Source organism: Pseudonaja textilis, chromosome 4 (genome assembly GCF_049901715.1).
Source record: "Pseudonaja textilis isolate UNSWEBS1 chromosome 4, rPseTex1.2, whole genome shotgun sequence".
Taxonomy (NCBI): domain Eukaryota; kingdom Metazoa; phylum Chordata; class Lepidosauria; order Squamata; family Elapidae; genus Pseudonaja; species Pseudonaja textilis.
The window spans coordinates 3,549,345-3,563,570 of record NC_141993.1 but is presented as its reverse complement, the minus strand read 5'-3'; the positions used below and the strand labels follow the sequence as shown (position 1 = coordinate 3,563,570).

Sequence of the window (14,226 nt, the reverse complement as noted above, 5' to 3'; positions counted from 1 at the left end):
ATAAAGCCCTGTAACCCTGTTGGATGATGCCACAGGATGACATCTGATGATGCTGCAGCCACAGAAATCCCACCACTTACACACTGGCTGCAGAACTCTTGACCTACCTTCAACTCAACTCAACTCCAACTCAATTCCCACAATCTTCATAGCCCCCTCTGTAATTTTTTGGGTAACGCAAATACATTTCAAGTGTTTTTTGCTTATCATTTTCCATATAGGTTGTCATCCTACAATTTTCTTTTTAGTGAATGGTCATCCAAATACTAGCCAGGACTGATCCCACTTAGCTTTTCCAGTTCAACCAAAGGTTACCTAGGTGCTGCCATCTAACTGGAAGACCTTCTAAAGAGAGAATTCACCCTTGCAAAAGAGGACGTGCAGCCAGCCATTCCACACAGTCTAGATGCTTCCTTAGATGCTGGGCTTCTTAATTTTTGTATCTCTGATGAGAATTTGCTTTTGATTAATTGTAAGTTTGCTTGCCACCCAGAGTCCCTTGTGGAGATGAACGGACATCCAAATCCAAATCAATTAAAGTATATTCTGTATGATAAGTCTTTACTCTAAGGATTCCACCACTTTTTAATCACAAAGTAATCTAGAACAGAGTTGTAATAACTGAGGCCCAACATTCCAGGCGGCCATGAGATTCTTCCCATAGTTAAAAATGAAATCCTAAACCCAATGGAAAAAGCAATAGTAAAATAATGCCTGGATCAGGATGCTACTGTTTTTTTCTATAGCTGTTTAGTGCTTCTATAATAAGGGGATGATCCAAACAGGATTCTACTGTCGTTCCACTGTAGGATGAACATGAGGCTGGTTCCCACCTATGAAAGTGCTTCTCTTCGTCGCTATGAATGCGGGAGGGTAGACAACATCCGCTCCGCCACTCCTGAAGCATTATCGTTTGTAAAAGGAATGGTAGATAAGAAATCAGCTCTCCAGGTCTCTGACTCTTTGGCTTATACTTCGGGTTTATATATGCATTCCATCCCTATTCCTGTCTTTCCTCCGATCAAGTACCTAAGGCAGCTAAGGAAACAAATCTTCCACTGTTGGAGATGATCAATTATCTTACTCTACAAATGGTTTGAGGTAGATAGGTTGGGGGATGTTTTGTTTCTTTGCTTGTCCAGAAAGGACAGGTGTATAGACAGGAAAAGCAAGGAAGAGAAGAAATACCGGATTTTACAACGAATCCTTTGGTAGAGAGCAATCCTTGGTAGATGTCCGGTGATGGTGAGTTAAAAGTAATCCTATGCTAAGCTATACCTTCTTGGTAAGCTCAAATGAGGCTGTAACAACTCACCTTAAGAGGTAGCTATAATGCACGTGTAGAATCAGTAGAAATGAGCATTGTTCAATCTTGGTTTTCAGCGGGTGCTTCAAAGCAAATGAGAAAAGAAATAGCACTAGCCGGAACTCTTGAAAGCACCCATATCTATCTATCTCTGGGTTCTCATAGCAGCTGAGGAGAGCAGGCTGCAAGATGCAGCTGCTTTAAAAAGCTCCTGCGTGCGGTGACCTACTCTTTTGCTGATCACACCAAGCCAGTTCTTCAGCCACTGAAGCATGTAATGATTGATTTGTTACTATTAAAATTGTGTTCGTTGCCCTGGATTCAGTTAAATTGAACCTGTAATCTCTGTGGCTCCTGGGGAAACTTTCAGATAAAGTGAGTGGAGATGTTAAGAATTCTAATCCATCAGATTTGGGGAGCACCATGTTGGGGAAGGCAGCCATAAGGTAGGTTGGACAGAATAGCCTATCTCTGGACTATTCCAACTTTGTGTATGTTCTTTCTCCATGCCTGTAACATAAGGCGAAATCAACATCTACAGTATACAAAGATTAACATGTGACTACTCAGCATTCTAGTATTTTAGCATTTTATTAGTTTACAGAATAAAATACAAAAACAAAGAGTAGGACACTCTTCGGGGGAAAGAGAGGGAGAAAAGGAAAAAAAAAAAAGCATTGACTTCCGATTCCCTCTGTTGCAGTAGAATAAAGCATTCACATTGAACCTCAATTTTTTACTTTTACATAATAATGTAAGCTAGCCATTTCTATAAGCGCAAATCAATCTAATCAGTAAAACCCACAGTCAATGTTTCATTTTTTTCCACCTCAAGCACAAAGTCCAGAAGTGGTTTCCAAGTAGAAACCAAAGTACTTATATTCCTTTCTTTGAACCAAACGGTCACCTAGCCGTCTCTGTCAGCTCCACCAGCTTCTGTACAAACTATTCAGCATTCTAACCTTTTTCTCTATTTTTGTCTTGAAGACTGACGCTTAATTATGCATTTTCAAACTGATTTTGGTACAATGTTTTAACCAAGGTATTGCAACATTTGAAATAAAAGGGCAAATGTTGCTTAAATTTGCATTCTAGTTTAGGATCAGTTCCCAGGGTAGACTTCCTAATGCATCTGTATTAAAGGAATTAATCTCTGAATTAAAAGTAATGGGATTGCCCACGTGGATATATATGTTTAGAAAATCTCTCTGTTCTTTTTTGTCTACAGAATTCTGAAAAAATGCAGCTATTTAAGAGTGCAATAACAGCTCAAACCAATTACACTATTTTGGTAAGCATCTACTATATGAAAAAAATAGTTCATTACTTTAAAAAAAACGGTATCCTAAGGATGTTGGTGACTATGAAATACAAGTACTTCATTTTCCAGAAATCAGAGGCTGAAACAGAATTGTTTTGTTTATTTTCAACTTTATGTCTCGTATAAAATTTGTTGTACTGTAAATTTTTCATGTGCAATCCGTTGCTTGCTACTCAACTACGCAGCTACTAAGGGTCGCCAAGCTATACTTCAGTGCTGCCATCTAATGGCCATTGAGACTTTTGCATCCCAGATCTGGTAGCCTTATTTTAAATCTTAATATGGTCTTCAGACTAAAAATAAATAAATAAATCCAAATTTCCACCCCCAAAATCTCTGTATGTTGAAGTCATGTTGAGACCAAGAAGCCATCTAGAATTTCCATTGAAAGCCAAATGTTGGATCCTGTGAGGCTTGAATTTCTGGAAATACATTTATAGTTAGTTAGGGCAAAAGGATAGAATTTTGGAAGACTGCCAAAGATCTTCCAAATCAACTTATACCTGGCAGAAGCTTTGAGTCTCTAACCTCGTCTTCCTGCTCCCCAGAACTAAGTAGTCCTCTCTGAAACTGTTCCAATGGCTGTCCAATCTCTTCTTGAAACCTCCTGTAATGGAGCCCGCCGCAACTTCTGGAGGCAAGTACTTCCACTTTTTTTGTTCTCAACTGTGAGGAAATTTCTCTTTAATTCTAGGTTGCTCCCGTTTCCATCTGTTTCTTCTTGTCCTGCCTTCAGGTGCTTTGGAGAATAGTTTGACCCTCCCCTCTTCTTTATGGCATTCCCTCAGATATTGGAACACTGCTACCACGTTCCCCTTACTCCTTAGACGTACCCAGTTCCAGCATCCGTTCTTCATATGTTTTAGCCTCCAGTCCCCTAATTATCTTTGTTGCTCCTCTCTGCACTCTTTCTAGAGTCTCAACGTGTTTTTATTTTTACTTTTGGTGACTAAAACCAGATGCAATATTCCAAATGTGACCTTACCAAGGCCTTATAAAAGGTGATCTTGATTCTATCCCTCTGTTATGTTATGTTGTGTTGTTCTGCAATGCCGTGGCTCCATTTTCCGTGTGCCCAAGATCTGGCCATCATTCCACCACAATTAGCAGCAACTCCTGGCATGTATATTCTCCATTTCATCTGTTTCCCAAGGGAATGCTGCATTGATGGAACTAGAGTGACTCTTCCAAAGTTCTTAAGATCTTTCCTTCACAATCTTTGTTCCAGAAGCAATTCTTCCAGATGGAGCCCAGATAGCCTAGATTGTTTAATTATTCTTTCCTTAGCAAATGATTCTGATACATTAAACTTTGTACCCTTAGAAAAAATAATTTAAGTTTCTCCCCACCCCACCCCCAGACTTGTGAAGAATGTGTTGGCACTTCCTTTATTGGGTTAGGACACAGCGGTCTCTTTCTCTCCAGGTAGGGCACTAATCTGCCTTGGAAGCACGTCAGTGCTTCTAGCCTTATAAATTGCCCTAGATAGGAAGATATTTTCATTGATCCTCCAATCCATTTCCTGTGATGGGAGGAAACCATGGTGACCTCAGTGTGATCACCTTTCCTGGCACTCATTCTGATGTCAGACAGGCCAACATTGGCTTCTTGCTTTCCTAAAGATCCATGAACCGTTCTTTATTCTTTGCTTTGAGTATTTGTTTAACCAAAGTTTTGAAGAATGAATGAAATGGTTAGGTTGTAGCATTGAGAATGTGCTTTTTTTTTTAAACTTTTGGATGGGAAATTTTAATCTGTTAAATAAAGAATCCCACATTATGCCTACAAACATGTTAAGCAACTTGTCTTTCATTGTCATCTTCCTTTTTGCAGTCTGGGAAAAAATTGTCCTAAGTTGATATACAATTTACATGGCATTGCAAAGTTTCTAGATCTACTATTGTAAACATTAATGAAAATAGTTTAATATTACCACCCTACAAATGTATTAAGCACATTTTACTTTTATGATAAAAATGATCAAAATCCTAGAAGGGAGCTACAACAGGATGAATCATACAAATTTACATAAAGCATTAAAAATATAGGATAAAATAACAACAACAGCACATCCAGGAAACAGCACTGGTGAACCAATAAGATTTTTGATTGGTTCAGTCCAATCCAGGACTAAACAGACTGGAGTTTCCTTTTTGTAGAAATTAGGAGATGTCTCTGTCAGCCCCATCAGACCAGAAAATCAAATTGATAGGATGATTAGCATTTTTACTTTGTTGAGATTGATTCTGATAACAAAATTTTGCAACTCTGATTGTGTCTGAGCCATTTCTGGATATTATTTCATTGTTCGGGACTTTAAAAAAAAGCTTCACCCTCTTTTGCCGAGTCAACAAATCCTGCTTATCTCTGTCAAGGCCATCTCCTCTTCTTTTTACTTTATCCCATTGAGTTCAGTAGAGTTCCTTCAAACAGCAAGGCTAGGGTTGTGTCCTTCTTGATTTTCCACTCCTAAAGAAGTGTGAATATCAAGCTGAACAAAGCCACAGAGTCCACTGAGTAAAAATGAAGAGCCACAAAGATGATTAGGGGACTGAAGGCTAAAACATATGAAGAATAGTTTCCCAGATTGGGAATGTCTAGTTTAATGAAAAGGAGGACTAAGGGTGACATCATAGCACTCTTTCAATATCTGGGACGGGGGGGACTGCCGCAGAAAAGAAGGGGTCCACCTATCCTCCAAAGCCTCTGAAGGCAGGAGAAGAAGCAACGGATGGAAACTCATCAAGGAGAGAAGCAACTTGGAATGACGTAGAAACTTCCTGACAGGGAGAACAATGAACCAGTGGAACAGAAGTTTCCCCCAGAAGTTCTGGGTGCTCCAACACTGGAGCTTTTCAAGAAGGGGCTAGGCAACCCCTTTGTCTGAAATGGCTGAGCAGGGGTTGGGCTAGAAGGCCTCTCTTCCGACTCTGTTATTCTGTTTTCTTAAAATGGAAATGGTTTCGTGTTAAAGCCCAAAGTACAAACGGATAGGCTGGCGTCTTGCTGCAATGATCGATCGTGCCTCCTTTCTCCTGTTTGGGGCCCAGGCTATTACGGGCATGGCCATCGACAACCACCTGTTGGGACTGCGAGAGATGGCCCGAGAAAACTTCGAAGAACTGCCAGACCTCTTTACTGATGAAACTTATTTGGCAAGCAATCGATTTGTTCTCTCTACCAGCCAGGTGAGTGAAATTTTCCTGGGATTAATCAGAGGAAAGGATCTCCATTATTCTCACCGTGACAGTCCGTATGAATCAGTGACAACTTGAGATGAAGCCGGTAAAGACTTTCTGGGGCTCAACAACTCTTAAAAATGTGATGACTTTCCATTTCTGGGGCTTTTTGACAGGAGAAATGAACAGCCAAATGAATTGTCTGTCTGGGCAAATAACATGGGTAAGGATCAAATTAAACAAAGGGTAAACTCTAGTTCAAGTAAATCAATGTTCTCTTCCCAAAAAGGGGATCAAAGCTGATTGAGAAACATTCAAGCAAAATATAACCAGAAATGTACCTTTTCTTTATACTGAGAGTATTTACACCAAGAAAAATTCCTTGTGTGTCCAATCACACTTGGCCAATAAAGTATTCTATTCTATTCTATTCTATTCTATTCTATTCTGTTCTGTTCTGTTCCGTTCCGTTCCGTTCCGTTCCGTTCCGTTCCATTCCATTCCATTCCATTCCATTCCATTCCATTCCATTCCATTCTATTCTATTCTATTCTATTCTATTCTATTCTATTCTATTCCATTCCATTCCATTCCATTCTATTCTATTCTATTCTATTCTATTCTATTCTATTCTATTCCATTCCATTCCATTCCATGCCATGCCATTCCATTCCATTCCATTCCATTCCATTCCATTCCATTCTATTCTATTCTATTCTATTCTATTCTATTTTAAATATAAAATATTAATCTGTCCAAGGGTCGTGCTTAATCTTTAAGCAACGTACCAAGCAGGCAGAATAGTGGCAAGAGCTGGGAAAAGAACCAAACTGAACAGAATTTATAAATATATTTAATTAAAAGTAAATTAAAATTAACCTGATTCAATATCCTTAATATGAAGGTCAGTTTGGTCTAGTGGTTAAGAAGACTAGAAGCTGGCCATCCATGAGTTCGGATCCTGCCTTAGCCATGAAAACCAGCTGGGTGACTTTGGGCCAATCACCAGGAGGTGGTGAGTTGTAGTTCCTCCTTAGCCATGAAAGCCAACTCGCCTCTCAGGTTCGTTGGCGTTGGGGAGAAAATAGGAGGAGAAAGAAGGTGTGTCAGGTGGGTTTGACGCTTTGAGTTATTTGTAAAAATAATAGAGGTGGGATACAAGCCATTTAATAAAAATGAAATCACTAAATGATGCCAGAAAGAATTCTCTTTCTCTCCATTTTTTTTTAAAAATCTTAATTTTATGGCAGGGACCTCTAAGCACCCCACTCCCTTCCCCTCCCCCCCGCAATGCTCCGAGTATCAAAGGAGGCTCCAGGAGAGCCAGTCTTACTAAAACCGATCGCAAGGTTTGCTGGCGTCGCTCACCTGGCTGCTTTCAAGCGTGATGAAGTCTTCCTTGCCTGTGTTTGCAAAGACCTGCCAAGCATGAAGCTCCAGACTGTTCTCTCTCCCTTTGCTCCTCAGGTCAAGATCACGTCATGGGTGGATTCTTTGCGCTGCTCACCCTGTGTGTGTGTGTGTGTGTGTGTGTGTGTGTGTGTGTGTGGACAGTCTTAACCTACCAAATGACGGTGGCCACCCCTGCATTCACCTTCTGCGTGAGAGAGACCGAAGGCCAGGCATTGTTTCCTGGTCAGAGGGGAACTTCAGAGGATGCGCAGGGCAGGGCAGGAATCTCACAAGCCATTCGATCTTATCCTGCTGTCTGGAGTTGTTTTTTTTTTTCAGATGTGTCTGTGCATAAGCCAGCCATCCTTACATAAATTCTCCAAGAAACCATCCATGGATAAAAGGGTGGCGGGGGGAAGGAATCCGAATAGCTTGATGGCCTTTGGCTGGGCTACAGCAGCAAATTTATCTGCCTCTTCTATAACTCTGTTAGCGGGACTAATGGCCTGTCCTGTGCCATTAAAGCAAAATGCCACTTTTGAAAGCCTGTACACAACAAAGGCAGGAGAGGAAGGATTTCTTAACCTCCAGCATTTTGCTTTTAAAGGAAGCTTTGCATTCCGCAACAATAATGAAACTGAAAACAAACTGGGGGAGAGGGGGGGAAAAAAAAGAGAAAAGAACAACCAACGTACCAACTCTGACTGTAAGAAATAGCTTCTTGCAGAATTGACTGCCTCCAAGGCTTTTTTCAAGATAATAAATCTCTGAGATCTGAATAAGCCCAACCCTTAAATGTACACTCAGTAACTGTTCCCTGTTAAGACCATAAGGGGATGGCGGCTATCTTTCATATTAGTAGGTTGCCAATGAAAGAGAATTGACAAGCAAAGGGGGAACGTTATTTCGAGTCTAATGGGTGAGTTCGCAGGGGGCGTGCTCAAAAATCTGATTAGCTTTAGGATTCAATTGGCAGAGCTGTAGACTTGCAGAAGATATGTTATAAAATGATCCAATTAAAAGAACAAGCCTGGCCAGCTCAGTTGTCCCCCACACCCACCCAACCACCCTCATTCCAAGTGGATTTAGGATCAAGAAAACAGGACTCTCAGCCTTCATTTTCCAAAGCAAAAGCCTCTCCTGAGAGGTTCCTGAAATAATTCCCCAACCTGGCAGTCAAGTTATAGAGTGGAACCGGGGAAGGGGTCACAAAGAATAGAGCATAAAGCAAATGAAGGGGTCTCAGAGGTCTTCTAGTCCGATCCCCTGCTTGGGGATTTCAGACGAATGGCTGTCCAGATTCTTTTTGAAAGCCTCCAGTGATGGAGCCCCCACAACTTCCAAAGGCAAGCTGTTGGATTTGGTTGATTGCTCTCACTGTTGCTTCTCTCCTTGGTTAGCTTCCATCCGTTGCTTCTTGTCTTGCCTTCGGGGGCTTTGGAGAATAGTTTCATCCCTCGCATCGTTCTAGGAGCCCCTCAAATATTGGTACAGTGCTATCCTGTCTCCCTAGTCCTTCTTTTCATTAAACTAGACATATCCCGTTCCTGCAGCCGTTCTTATAGTTTGGCCTCCAGCCCCCTAATCATTTTCATTGCTCTTCTCTGCACTCATGATGATGACGTTATCTCTTGACAACTTCAAGGGATGATGATATCATTATCAAATTATGATGCTGAATTTATCCCTTCAGTCGTGCCTGGCTCTTGATGATTCTGAGGGCCAGATAGTCTCTCCTTATCTTCCAATCTTGCAGTACTTTGAGTTGTTCTATGCTCTGATTTATGTCAACTTTGGGGTTCAGCCACCATGTTCTTTGGCAGCCTGGCTTCCTTTGACTGCAAAAAAAAAGCAAACAGAATTGCTTTCTCCAGTGAACCCCCCAAAGTAAGTGAGATGCACTTTTGTGATTTTGAATGGGTCAAATAATAATAATTAAATTCACAATCCAAGCACCATGTTTGGTCTCTCTCTTGGAGCTCAGATGATGTTTAAAAATGTGTTCAATGAATTGAAGTTGATGGTCTTGAATGGGTTTAGCCATTTCCTTCTTTCACTGTCAAAATGACAATCCCAAAACCAGCTCATTTTGACACACCTCCAGAGCTCCCCAGTGGCCGGCAAGAGGCCTTTAGTTGGCCATCTTAACTCAGCCCTGTTTTGTTGTTCTTAAAATTAGGTTCCTACCACAACGGAGATATTCTGCTGTTACGGGCCGGTGATTCCTCAAGGCTATGGGGCTTGCTACAATCCTCAGTCCCAACATATCTTATTCTGCGTTTCAAGCTTCAAAACCTGTCCAGAGACTTCTTCCAGCCAATTTGTCAAAGCCATCCAAGAAAGTCTAATGGACTTGAAAGAGCTCTGCAGCGGATCCAGCCTGACCTCGACAAGCCAACAGGCTAAACTGGAAGGATGTCCTCCGGTTGCCAGACCCTAATGGGGCCCTGGGTGTCGTCATCTTTTCCTTCCTCCTCCTTGCAAAATGTCCTTAATGTTGAGTGATGTTTCTGTAAAAACGCCAGCTATTTATTGGAGGCAGGAGAACTTTATTTTTCTTTAAGCGAGTATTCCTATCCCTATTTATCACTACGGGGAGCTTAAATTATCGAGAAAGCTGACATTTCAGTGCTGCACAGAGCAAATGTGTGAATAATGTTTGACCCAAAGAATGAAATTACATGCAATTCATCTCAATGTGAAATAAGCAGTTAATGCTAGTATTGTAGAAATAGCTGCTGTGAACGTGCAATATACCCCATTCCTGAGAGTTCCAATCTCTATAATTATTCATTTAAGAAAAATATATAAACTGCTTCAGTCTAAGCAGGATACAAAGAGCCACAGCGACAAAGGCAATGCAAACAATTTTTTAAAAAACACAGCAGGACCTGATATTGTGCTAACAATGTTAATTCAAAAATATTCCCCATTTCAAGAGCAAGGCTCCTAGAAAGAAGTGTTTATCCCTCATTTTAAGGATGGATATGTGACTCCCAGCTTTGGTAGAGTTTGCTCTGATTGAACCTGCTGGCCTGGACTGACTCTGCCCTCTTTCTGTCCTCTTGAGCAATCAGTCCATGTGGTAGTGGTCTCGAGAGAAACCAAAGAGCACCATGGATGACACTGATAGTCAGATATTTCCAAGAACCTACTATAGGAATTATCTTTCATAAGAGTGCAGTCAAATCTTCTGGAAAAGATTGGGTTTAGAAGCCAATGAAGATTGGAAAATATTTTTCTTCTCTTCAATTTCTAAATTTTGAAGCCTGAATTAATTAATTAATTACTGTCTACCTAAACGATAAGACAGACTAAGAAGCTGATTCCATATCAATCAGGACTAGGTTCATTGCAAAGGCTATCATAACAGAATATTGCAAGGCTTCTCTCCTCCCTCACTTTATCTTCCTATGAACTTGAGATGTTTTCTCAGATTATTCTCTTGGCCTCGGGCTCAAGCCCCACTTATCTGACTATTGCCTTAGTAGTAGCTATTCCCCCTGTCTTCCTATTCCTGATGCCCTCTACAATTACTAGCTCAAAAGCTTCGCCTGTTATTGTACCTCTATCATATTCTCTTCAGATAAGTTGTAATCAGTGTTGCATGTTTTAATTGTTTCGTTAGAAAAAAAAGACGTTACATGCATGTGGCTCAGGGCTGAATTGTTGAATTCGTGGTGTTCCTTGAGCTTGTCTTCTTACAAGATGCTTCATTACCAGGGTAGGGAACACCATCAGGGCACAGCGGAGGAGCACAAGAAAAAGATGTCAAACCTTTAGCTAACCTGCAAAGATTGTAGTTTCAACAATCCAGCTACTGTAAGAGATCCAAGCGTGATCACCGGGCTGTTCCAGGATGGCCTGTGAGACGGCCTAAGCAGATTCTGCTAGGCAGAAGGGAAGCTTATGTGCCAGGACAAGACATTTCTTGGAGGGATCAGAGCTTAACATATGTTGAAGGCCTCTTTTGCATGCAGTCTATAATTGTAGTTCAATACTGGACATCTCCAGCCAGGACTTGGGGAGATGTCTTTCTGATAATCCAGTCTGTCAATGTGAACTGTACTGAAATAATTACATTATTATTAATTACATTAATGTCCTGGCTTTTAGTAAGGCAGACTGCCCAGCTCGCTACTCTTCAAATTCCTAGCTTTTGGAACTGCACTCATAGAATGATGGAATCAGAGATTCATATTTCTAGAGGCAGAACCCAATCCTAGCTGCCAAAGAATCAAGAAGGACATGTAGAGTTACGTCAAGAATAGTTTATTGTTGTTCGTTTACAGACAGAATCTTGCCAGATTAAAGCAATTATCTGCACATCTACAGATATATAACCTGTGAATTGATAGGAACCATTTTAGCCCATTTCCCTCCTACCAGACATTCCAAGCTCTGCTGTTTCTTGGCCCACTCAGAAGGAAGGAAACCCTCTTTCCTGTGACTCTAGACTACGTTCCATCACACTAGCCCATTCCTCAAATTAAAACAGACAGCCTCCATTTGAAAATATCCCACAAAAGGAACCCAATACCCCACTTGGGTCATTGGTTCAACTGTCAACTTATTTTCCTGTTAGGGCTATTTACCCCTAACATTCAATCAGAATCTACCTTCCTGCCATTTTTCTCCAGTAATCTTGCAGTCTGGAGAGCACCTTTTTGAGATGGCCACCATTTCACCTCTCGGTCTTCTCAAGACTAAAGGTGATCATTTCTTACCATCTTGGTTCATAGGACTATTTTCAGACCCTTCCTTCTTCTGGTTGCCTCCATCTGAACCAATTCTACTCTCTCTGTGTCTTCTTAAAATGTAGTGCCCCTAAAGGGAAACAAAATTTATGGTGGGATGTGTCCAAAGCTAACTCAACATACCTGAAAAATGCCAGGTTGAAAAAGAATAACGTAAGTCCTGCCTCTTCTTGGCTGTATCTGTTTACATATACATTACATTTGTTTTTTTCCTGGATGCCTGTCTTCTCTCCACCATTAGACCCATCTGCCTGGAGATCCTTCTGAGAAACGGGTGATCTACTATCTGGTTTACATGAAATGGTTAATGCAGTGAAACAATTCAATCTTTGTCTTGCATAATCTAAGGACTTTTCTTGAAATATAGAGAAATGCTCTATATTCATGGATTCCAGAAACAAGCATGCTTTCAGTTTAAAACTGGGTGTTACCTCAAAGATCAGATTCAGGGATATTTTGAGAAATTTGACAAAAGTATTGGCTGAAGTCCTGTCTCAGTCCAGTGTGCTGGATAAAGCAACGTCTCTTGGACAGAATGCTTGTCCAGGTCTTGTTAAGCAAAACTTACCCAATTTATATTCTGGGCACCTTTCCATCAAACTGTCCTATTATGTGATAACACTATTTTTCTCTTATATGCATGCTTTGTGGTTGCTTGACTTTGGGGGAAGTTTCCATGTCAGTTAAAGTGAGTTGTAGCCAAACAAGAGAAAATGCAATTTTACTTTGCAACTTAGAAAAATATATATCATGGCTATCTATGCAAATTTAATGGGAAGTGTAAAAAGGGGATTTGGTTGTGGACTTGCAGGATGAGTACCCTGAAGGTTTGTTGGAGATGATGAAGTCAAAAATATTGATTTATTAAGGGTTAACTATCAGATCCCTTGATTTCTAAGGAACTTGGTCTTCTTACCTTATTTTATCTGGACTGCAAGTTCCAACCAAGGGGAACTGAATCTTTGCAGTTGAAGGTTGGATTTCCAAAGGAAACTGATCATCAAATTCTCCATTCCTAGCAAGTTGGTGGTGACACAATGACACAATATAGACAGAACAGTAGCACAGTAAGCAATTCTCTAGCTTTCCATCAACAAAATTCCACCCACCCGAGTGATTTTGGACTCGACTTTAAACCCACTGAACGTGTCCCATTGGAGCGCCCATGCGGTTTGCCCAAAGCTCCTGGCAGCGGGACAGAATGCCAACAAAAGGGGGGGGCACCTGAAGGAGCTTTGATGGGGGCACCAGCAAGGCCTGAGTTGGGCATCTTGGTAGGTTGGGTTGTGAAAGCATCAAAACAATCAGTGAATTTTACTCCTCTCGGTTTTCACAGCTGCGATTTTTTGATTTATAAAAATGTTTACATATTTATGCAATATATACTGAATGCACACATAAACCAAGCACTTTATTGGCATCTGTAAGGTTTTTGGGTTTTGTTTTCTTTGTCCCAGGGGAGAATTTTTATGGTGAGGTATGTGAGCAAGCAAGGGTTATTTTTTTCCCCCTCTTGCGTTGCAGTCCAGGTCTCGCATTCCACAGCTGTTTTTTATGCAGAAAGAAAAAGTAGATGGGTTAAATTGCATTCATCACGAGTCAATTTCCCACCTGGTTTGATCCAATACAAAAGTTACATTTTGGCGCAGGTAAGTCTATGAAACAGCATACAGGAGAGAGAGATCTGTTGCTCTTTTTTTTTTAAAGTGAGTATCTGGGCTTTTTAAAAAGTTGATCTTTAGATGAAAGAAAAGTGTTGTTTTGGATCCTTTAGGCAGGTTAGCTATAAGAACCGCATTCAGGTGAGCTGATAGCATTATGATGTAGCAACAAGGTGACAATATATCCCAACTTTTTATACTGTATGCTACATTAAAGTCAGTATTTTAGTAATGTTTTATTTTTATAACATAGTATTGATCAATGCCAAATCTAAATGTCTATTTCGATAGCCTCTGTGTTCAGTATGAGCTACAGATTGTGTGTTCCAGGTATCAAATCATTCCCATTGTCAGTTTTGAAGTTCATGGCACATTGTATACGTGGATACTAAGAATTTAGAGTCCATTGGTTGTTGATTGCAAAGGTGAATAAAAAGCAATATTTTAAAAAAAAAAACAGTGGTAGGTTTTATTCTGAACCAAGTGTGTATTTTAGTCTCTCTTGTTCAAGCTTGTCTCAAGCCAAACTGGAAAACGATCTTGCTGGGGTGGGGGAAATATCTATTGACGTGGTTGCAAAGAATCAACATCCAACTGGATGGCGCATAAT

The 14,226-nt window shown here is 40.6% G+C and overlaps 1 protein-coding gene across 1 annotated transcript in view; it reads left to right on the top strand.

Moving 5' to 3' along the window:
• The window catches only part of CHAT (choline O-acetyltransferase), a 37,515-nt gene extending 25,205 nt beyond the window's left edge, over window positions 1-12,310 (top strand). The window contains exons 12-15 of the mRNA XM_087932140.1: window positions 810-951; window positions 2,535-2,597; window positions 5,678-5,815; window positions 9,378-12,310. Coding sequence (XP_087788266.1) covers window positions 810-951; window positions 2,535-2,597; window positions 5,678-5,815; window positions 9,378-9,638 — 604 coding nt within the window. The 3' untranslated portion in view covers window positions 9,639-12,310. The remainder of the gene's footprint in view (window positions 1-809; window positions 952-2,534; window positions 2,598-5,677; window positions 5,816-9,377) is intronic.
• Window positions 12,311-14,226: the final 1,916 nt, after the last annotated feature.